The following is a 9769-nucleotide window of genomic DNA, read 5'->3' as shown; positions in this document are numbered from 1 at the left end:
ACGCAGTATGTAGTCTCCAATATTGAAGCTGCAGTTTTATTCGTGTTTTCCCCAACTGGGGTTCTACACGCATCAGCCTTCTCAGCGTTCGTTACGCCACGAGGTGCGCGAGCGTCCCATCTCTGACAAATGCTTCGACGATGTCCTTCACGTCTGTGCATTCTTCAGTGTTGTGGCCTTTTGTCCTGTGAAAGTCACGGTATTTGCTCCGATCAGCATTGTGACGATGTCGGATTATTGGAGCCTTTGGCCATGGGAGCTTCTCAGTGGCGAATATCTCGGTGACGCTTTTGGTGAGTGGCGTCCATCTGGAGTTCTGGTTCGACTGTACGTTATCCCTTCCGCCTAACCGATGTTGCAAGCCGGATGAGGTGTCAAAGTTTACCCTTGACTGCCAAATGCCTAGCTTCCGCTTTTTGTTTAGTCGGGCGGTAAGGACGTTGTCTTCTCTTGTTTTCTAGGTGTAGAGGTTTGTGCTCTGGGGGAGATCTCTACCCAGTTGCTTCTCCGTTTCCGCAAAGCGTTTAGCTGCTGTCATGATGGCATCCCATGTGGACGGCATGCCATCTTTACCCGTTAAGGTGCGGATGAGCTCTGGGTCTTTCGCGCCCTGGATGAAAGCAGCGCGAACAAGATCTTCGCTAATAGTGCCCAGACTTAGCTTCTTTGAATTGAAGCGCGTGATGAAGTCTAGTAAAGACTCATCTTCCTCTCGGACGCAGTTGAGGATTGTCCATTGCTCTTCGGTATACTTTCTTTGTTGGCTGAAGTGTTGGCTGAACTTCTGCTGGAAGTCTGTCCAATCGTAGATGTGGTGGACCGGTAGACGATCGAACCACGCTCTAGCTGCCCCAACAAGCGTCATTTGGAACATGTAACACCACGTAGGTTCCGTCCAACTACTGACGGTTGCCCCCGCTATGAACCTGTTCAAATGATCGTCTGGATCAGATATACCATCGTAAGTGCCGATGTTGGACATCTGTTTGGCACTTTTCGGGGCGATTGCTTCCGCAATGTCCCTTGCAAATTTGGACGTTCCCGCCTTTGCAGCAGTTGGTCTAAATGTTTTGGAGAAGTCACGTGGGTTTCCACCCGCGTTTTTTGGTTTGAAGGTTTCTCCAAAATGCCTTCTCGGTTGGGAGTCCGTTTCCTTACGCTTCCCCTTCGCCCTATGACGAGGGTTTGCGTCACTATCGGATTCCTCCAAATCATCGTCCAAGTACTCTCCGAATTCATCAGCCTGTTGGAGTGAACGTAAGCGTTCATCCAACTCAGCTTGGAATTCTTTTTGAGGTGCTTCCGCCCACGCTTTAACTTCATCGAGTGTTTGGCGGGGGAGCCTCGTTCGTTGTCTCTCTAACTGGGTATCGGTGAATCCCAGTGAAAGATTATTTACTGCACTTGCCCCAGCTCGGGTAACTGGGGTAGTGTTCATAAAATTTACTGCACTTGCCCCGGCTTGGGTAACCGGGGTAGTGTTCGTAAAAACTGTGTAGTCGCCGGTATTCCCCCCAGTAGCTGGGGTTGTGGTTACCGGGGTTTCTTGGTCACTCGTTGGTTTTGGGACCGGAGTAACTTTAACCATCTTTCCAGAAGTTTTGAGAAAACTGAAAAGGATTAAGTTCTAGCTTTTATGCACGGATGGCGCTAATGAAGAAACACTAATCGACCCCGGGCAGATTACGGATAATCTGGGGGTTAAATAGATGTTTCCCACGAGGGGTTAGATCCGGCGAAGATGGTTCTTCTGATAACCTGCAAAACAGGCACCGTGAGCTCGTCACTGAGAAGGGGGGGGTACCTCCTTGTGACCACCCTCCGGCGTGAGAATCAGACTAGATTGCTCTTGAATATAAGTGTATATTAAGAGAATGACTAGAGCAGATATCAGGTAATGTATCAAGATATGAGATATGAGATAAGATGAACCATTCCAAGGTGTTGGAGTATTTATAGCCGAAGGTAGGTTTCCAAGCAGGTACAGCCGGCTGAATAGTGTTCCTGTTCTGCCAACTGTGGGCTACGCACATGCCATGCTGGTGGTTGGTGGATAGGCAGCGGCTGATAGTGACCAGGCCGGCAATCCCATCAGGTACAGCCGGATGGCGCCAATGAAGAAACACGAGGGTTAGGTCCGGCAAAGAAGGATGTTCTTCACGGATGGCGCCAATGAAGAAACACTAAGTGACCCCGGGCAGATTACGGATAATCTGGGGGGTTAAGTAATGTTTCCCACGAGGGTTAGGTCCGGCAAAGAAGGATGTTCTTCAGATGACCTGCAAAACAGACACCGTGAGCTCGTCACTGAGAAGGGGGGGTTCCTCCTTGTGACTACCCTCCAGCGTGAGAATCAGACTAGATTACTCTGAATATAAGTGTATATTGAGAGAAATAGCTAGTGAAGGTAAAATACCAGATGATGATACCGTTCCAAGGTGTTGGAGTATTTATAGCCGAAGGTAGGTTTCCAAGCAGGTACAGCCAGCTGTAGAATATTCCTGTTCTACCAACTATGGGCTACGCACGTGCCATGCTGGTTGGTGGGTAGGCAGCGGCTGATAGTGACCAGGCCGGCTGTGTACTATTCCTTTTCCACCAACTGCAGGCTATGTGCGTGCCACGACAAGGGTTGGTGAGTAGGCAGCGGCTAATAGTGACAAACAGTACTAGAGCATGCTCCTCGTACTGTTTGTCGGTGAGCTGTCACCCTGTGATTGGTTCATGGGCTGCTTTGGTCAGATCTTGTCTATTTTGTCCATACCTTGGCAAGTATAGTACAAAAGATCTTCCAGAAGCATACAGACTGGCTCATTTGAGCGGGAGTATTCCCGCTTTGCTCATTCCTTCAGGTGACACTGAATTATTGAGTTAGTGCCTTGTGCGTGTAGCCTTGCTATTAGTGCGGGTAGCCTTCGCTGATGGCTTGTATCCGCAGCTGCGGGGACAGGCGGGATACTTCATTGGGAGGCTTTCCTTGCGGGAACAGCTGGCGTACTGCGCGTAAGGTCTTCATCTCTGAGCATGGTGGGTCCTGCGGAACCAGTTGGTCCTTGCGCAAACGTCCCTCTTCCTGTATGCTTCTTGCGGGTCCAACTGGGCTCTGCTGGGACCTACCTCTTCAAGTTTGAAGAGGTAGGTCCCAGCATAGCCCAGTTAGACCCGCAAGACTCACCTCAAAGAGGGACGTCTGCGCAGTTGAACCCGCAAGACTCACCTTCAACAGGGACGTCTGCGCAAAGGCTAAACTCGCAACCCCTTGAAGAGGGACGTCTGCGTAGAAACCAACTGGACCCGCAGGACCCACCATGCTCAGAGACGTGACGTCCTTACGCGCAGTACGCAAGCTGTTCCCGCAGGAAAAGCCTCCCAATGGTGAAGTACTCCGCCTGTTCCCGCAGTTGCGGATACAAGCCATCAGGGAAGGCTACCTGCGCAGCAAAGCTACACGCACAAGGCACTTAACTCTTAAATAATTCAGTAATGTCACCTGAAGAAGGAGTGAGCAAGCCGGGAACACTCCCGCACAAAGCCGGGAGAACTCCCGCCCAAATGAGCCAGTCCGTACGATACTGGAGGATCTTTTGTACTGTACCTGACGAGGTATGGACAAAAGATCTGACCAAGGATACGACAGCTCACTGACAACAGTATGACGAGCAGCACGCTCTTGTACTGTATGTCACTATTAGCCGCTGCCTACTCACCAACCTGTCGGAGGACGTGCATGGCCTGCAGTTGGTGGAACAGGAATAGTACACAGCCGGCCTGGTCATTATCAGCCGCTGCCTATCCACCAACCACCAGCATGGCATGTGCGTAGCCCACAGTTGGCAGAATAGGAACACTATTCAGCCGGCTATACCTGCTTGGAAACCTACCTTCGGCTATAAATACTCCAACACCTTGGAATGGTATCATCTTATCTCATATCTCATATCTTGATACATTACCTGATATCTGCTCTAGTCATTCTCTTAATATACACTTATATTCAAGAGCAATCTAGTCTGATTCTCACGTCGGAGGGTGGTCACAAAGAGGTACCCCCCCCTCTCAGTGACGAGCTCACGGTGCCTGTTTTGCAGGTTATCAGAAGAACCATCTTCGCCGGATCTAACCCCTCGTGGGAAACATCTATTTAACCCCCAGATTATCCGTAATCTGCCCGGGGTCGATTAGTGTTTCTTCATTTATGTAGCAAGACCAATGTTATAATAAGAAGTAGATTTTTAAAAGTGTAGGAAGTGTGTTTTCACCATTTGATCTAATAAAACACACTGCACAATAAACACACCGCAACTAAAATAAAACACACTACACAATAAACACACTTTCCATATCCACTGTCAGATCAACATATCTAACGTACCAGATTACTTCTTACATTTCTTAGACATGCTCCATTTCTTACTTTAACCCTACCCTATGTAGCCATGATATAATATATGTTATTTTGCAAATTGAATTATAACTTAAGCTTTCGGTTAGGTACTACACCAATAAAACAATTATTCCCACTTTAAAAATTGCGGTTCAATCATACAAATTATCTAATATCATGGTTAGGTTTCATTATTATTACTATTATTATTATTATAATTCCCACATTTTAAAAAGGCAACTTCAATAATATTAATTCGGATTTTGTTACAAGCATATTAGATCAAATATGCAACGTGTTAACTTGACAATCCTGTTTATTAGTTTAGCAAAATTTTGGACTAAACCACTAAATATCTTCGAGCAACGACAAACCAAGTCAAACGGGTTGAGTAGGCATATAAAATTTGTAAAACCGGGTTGTAATCGCTATTTATTCAAAATTAGTTAAAATTAAAAATTTGGTGTGTGAGTGTATATATGTATGTATATTTGAAAAATTACATATAAAATTTCAATTCAATTAATCTCGATTAAAACTTATTAATCGTGAATAATCACTAGTCGGTATCAAGGGTAAATATAGGTTCACAACATATTGTAGCACTTAAGCAGGAGGAAGTTAGTGGTGTTTTTCTCGAGATTTCATACTTAAATACCAAAAAAAAAATCCCTAACACTTCTTCAAAACTACATGTTTAATATATAAAGGGCGTACCGCGTATCCGATGTACTAGGCTCCGACGTCTGTACAGGGTCCTAAATTCTACTACAAATTAAATTAAACAACTTGCTCAATTTACATCACTTTCATATTCCAAACCAGACTATACCGCTAAACCAACAAGCCCGTTAAAACTAAACCGTAAATTAAACCAAACTTTTAAAACCTCAAACTAGTCGACTTACTAAATTGTTCAGTCGGTTTCAATGATTTGTAAACACTATAATTATAACAAATACTATAACACCTTATAAAGTTTATACTTCCCGAATCAAATCATTTCATTCTCTCAATATAACCTAATATTATATAACAACTAAAACATATTTACAACTAATACAACAAAACTTACATCAAACAACAAATAAAACACAACCACCTCTTATGATCTTGTCTTCTTTTTAATCTTCCCATTACAAAACCCAAACCCGAAAAAATTAATCGACCCTTTAGCAATATTATACGCCGGTGGCACATTCAAAACCGGGATAATCCTTATCCCGGTTCTGGACTCCTTACAGGAGTTCCGAAAACTGTAATAAACATGTGAATTATTATTATTACTATTACTATTATTAGGAACGGGTTGACTTAAACTCGAACACCTTCTTAAAAACATTGACTCCTTTGACTTCTCAACTTTTTGACCCGAATTGGGTTTCGGGTTTAATGCTGACCCGGTTGAATTACTCCTTGCTAAACTCTTGATTGATAATGATCCAAACAACCCCTTTGAGTTCTTTGAGTTGTCACAATTTAAACTTGCACTTCTTCTGAATTGCCAGAATGATGATTTGGGTGATGGTTTCTCGGGTTCGGGTTCTTGATCTGGATCTTGGTCTTCAATTAGCTCTTTAAGTCGTTTCTTGGTTTTGCTATCCGGGTTTTGGATAGTATGAATAATATTATTATTATTGTTGTTGTTGTTTTTGATTTGGGTTGGGAGTATTTTACCATTGGAAAATAGTTCATCAGCTGGAGTGAGATTTGAGGTTCGAAAATCGAAATCAAAAGTAGGTGATAATAAGAGGTCATCGGGTCGGGTCGGGTCGGGTTCCGGGTCGTTTGAGAAAGAGAGTCTTGGGCTGGTGTAAACATCAACAGCCATGGTGTGTGTGTTTGGGTGGTGAAAATGAAATGAAAATGTGGTGTGATGAGAGAAGGTGTGATTTATAGGCAAGATTTAAGGAAAGGGTAGAATGGTAATTTGATGTATAGTCAAATAGTTTGAGATGGAATGGGACAGTTTAATATTTGGGAAAGATTCTTTGTCGCATGTAGATTGTTTTATGTATTCAAGAAAATATATTTATGGGATTGGTATTTACTATTTACCTAAAATGCCTAAAATGATATCAATTTTTTTTTTCTTTTAAAGGCGAATTTGTGTTGCCGGTCCTATCTTCTAAAATAATGTGAGAGAAGTTTGCAAATTATATGATGAGGTTGTAACTGACTGTGAGTGTAAATTATATGGTGGAGAGAGACATGTTGTATTTTTTGTGAATTTGGGGAAACTTTGTTTGCCATTATTTATTTTTTAATATTTGTTAAATTGGTTGTGAGTAGAGAAGATAGAAAATTATAATAATAAAAGTATAAAGAATATTACTTAATTGAACATGAGAGTAAAATATAGTGTTTTTTAGTTTAATTATAGAGATGTGGATGGATGATAGGTTAGGAATGCTCAAAGACTTAAATTCAATAATTTACCCTCTCAAACTCAAATATTTAGAAGATTTTGTTTTTGTCAGTGGATTCATGATGACATCAACTTTTAATGTTAGATTTTAATATAAACTTTTACATAGTGTTTTTATTTGAAAGATATATGAATAGTCTGAGAGAAGCCATTACCATTTTGATGTGATGATTAGAAGATTTGTCTTAAGGTTTTCTTATAAGAGATTTCAAGTTTAAATCTCAACTCATGTATATAGGGATTTGAATTTGGATAGTTGGATATATATCAAGTATTATAATCATTTGAAAGAAACACCGTTACCACTTCAACAGACCCTTTCAAAGAGAGAATATTGGAGATAAAGTGAGGTATAGCTAGGTGTTCATAAGAATTTCATGCTTTGTTGTTTATATATGAAGTACTCTCATGTTCATATAAGTTATGTCTTAAGATGCCGAACTGTGCAAATTAAATAGATTTTTTGGAAATGATAAACATGAAGAATGAAGCAGTTTATAACAGTCTATTTTATAACTACAACTTATAAACATTATTAATAACTCGGTTCTTATACTTTTCTTTTAACGAACTTGGTTATTGTTTTACTTTTTACTAAATTTTTTCACACATTTGTTACCCACCCTTGTTTTGCTTAGAACGAGCTCACATGGTGTTTTTTGTTGTCTAGGTTTTAGGAGGTCACGCCATTATTGATTGATCATACTTAATACTGATTAAGTGTGTGTATATTGAAAATCATAAAAGTTTTATTAAATAGTTGGATTATAGTTTATCTAAACCGTCAAAAATTTTCCTTTTCTTTGAAATTGAAGAAACGTGGATCGGCTCACTGGTAGACGATCAACTTTCCTCGGGTATGAGTATGCTATTTCACCGATGGTTCTCTGGAGTATGAATTCTTCCACCTACAAAACGAGCAGCACCGTGAACTTACCCCTCAGAAAGGGACAGAGGGGTCCTCTTTGGGGTAACCCTCCGGTGTGAGAATAAGAGATTGTAGGAGAAGATAATAATAATCTGAGAGTGAGTAAGGAATTGGAATGTATTTTCTTGCTTACCTCCCCTTGTGGAGGTGGTGTGGTATTTATAGTGTTAGGGTTTCCAATGATTGGGCTCAGATCCCATTAGGGCCTTTTTGGCCTCCTCCTGTTGCTTTGCGCCACGTGTCCTTAGGACACCTGGTGCTTTTTCATTGATTATTCTCTGACCCAGGTATTTCACCTGACCCATGTGCAATCACGTGGTAGCACATGGGTTTTGCTGAGTTGTCCACCTTTCATTGGCAGCTGTCAACATCAGCATATTCTTATTCCTTAAAGGATACCTTCTGGAAGGTTGTCTGACGAGCACAATCAAGGTTGTCCTTATCCTGATTTGGATAAGGACGAGGTTGATTATGTGCACGTGTGATATGCGCCTATCCTGAGGATGCGCGAGGTCTTCTCTTTATTCTCACGCGCAGATGTTTCATGCGCAGATGTGATATGCGCCAGCATATGTAATATGCGCCACGCGCAGATGCGCCACGCGCAGATGTGATATGCGTGAGCATATATGATGCGTGAGCATGTGATATGCGCCACGCGCAGATGCGCCACGCGCAGATGTGATATGCGTGAGCATATATGGTGCGTGAGCATGTGATACCCGTGAGCATATGTGATGCGTGAGCATATGTGATATGCGTGAGCATATGTGATGCGTGAGCATATGTGATATGCGTGAGCATATGTGATATGCGCCATGCGCATAGGTTTTGGCTTTGTGCCTTCATGATATCTTGATTTCAAGCCTCTTGTCTATATCTTGTGGGTTGACCCGCCCCGCTCGATGTTAAGGCGGGTACATACCTCTTCAAGCCCCCCAGTCTAATGTGTGTCTTGTCTCGCGCGAGCGAGGTAAGATAGATATTAGACTTAATAGTTCTCTTTTAATAGGGTTTGTCTTTTCCTTTTTTATTTCTCATCGTTGCGCGAAATTCTATCCTTTTGGTTGAAATGAATCGTCCATGTACGTGGTTGGTTGGTGCTGACATGCGTCAGAGATGGAGACATGTGTCAGACTTTTCGTGTGCTCGAGGTGCTACAGTTGCCTTTCATGTCCCCTCACACAGTGTCAGGAACACGTGTCGCGCTCGTGTTGGCCTGCACCTGCGAGTGGGGGCGCGTGAACTCTGATCAGTACCTGTTTCTCTCTCTCATGGGCCTATAAAAGCAAGCCTTTTGAGTTGTTATTCTTCATCTTCATTGTTATTTCAGAGCTTTTTCTTTCCTTCCATTTTTATTCCGATTAAGAGCCTGTCTTTTGCTTCCAGATTTCCGTTCTTGAAGTAACCTCTGTTTGATTCACAGTTGTATGTCTGATAACCCAGATTCTACAATCTCCCCCAGCAAACGCCGTGTAAAATCATTAGTCATGTCCACTTTGAAGAAGACCGACAAGGGAAAACGGGCTGCTGAGGCCTCGTCGGAGGAGGTGGGGAAGGGCTAGACAGTGAAGAGGTGGGATGAGATTCCCTGCAATTTGAGACAGTCTGATTTCGACAGTCTCATCGCCTCTCAGGGTTTTCTCCCTGAGTACGGCTGTATGCTCCCGGCGGCCGGGCAAACGGCGGCAGATCCGCCCACCGGCTATATCTCCTTATACTGCCATTTTTTCACTCACTGCAACCTTCGTCTCCCGATGACAAGGTTTATGGGTGCGCTGCTTAAATTTCATGGGATTCACATATCCCAAGTCCATCCTTTTGGACTTGTGCGCATGACTCATTTTGAGTTCATGTGCAAAGCTCAGCGCGTGGAGCCAACCCCTCGGCGCTTTCAATTTTTTTATAAGCCAAAAATCCAAGATTCTTGGTTCTCATTCGTTCCTCGCAGTCAGAAGGTCAAGTGCTGCACTGTTTCCTTCAAGAGCCTTCATGACTGGTCTGAGAAATTTTTCTATATTAAGGCTGG

General features: G+C 42.8%; 1 protein-coding gene across 1 annotated transcript; it reads right to left on the bottom strand.

The window, feature by feature from the left end:
- Positions 1-5489: 5489 nt before the first annotated feature.
- Positions 5490-6215, bottom strand: LOC143611385 (uncharacterized). Its single transcript, XM_077085595.1, has one exon. It carries the CDS (start codon positions 6213-6215, stop codon positions 5490-5492), a length of 726 nt encoding a protein of 241 aa, XP_076941710.1.
- Positions 6216-9769: the final 3554 nt, after the last annotated feature.

This window comes from Bidens hawaiensis, unplaced genomic scaffold, assembly GCF_021521415.1.
Source record: "Bidens hawaiensis isolate Kalapana, Puna unplaced genomic scaffold, B.hawaiensis_p1.1 tig00030891_1, whole genome shotgun sequence".
Taxonomy (NCBI): Eukaryota; Viridiplantae; Streptophyta; class Magnoliopsida; order Asterales; family Asteraceae; genus Bidens; species Bidens hawaiensis.
Note: the sequence above shows the minus strand (reverse complement) of the source record. Positions and strands in the feature narration are given on the sequence as shown.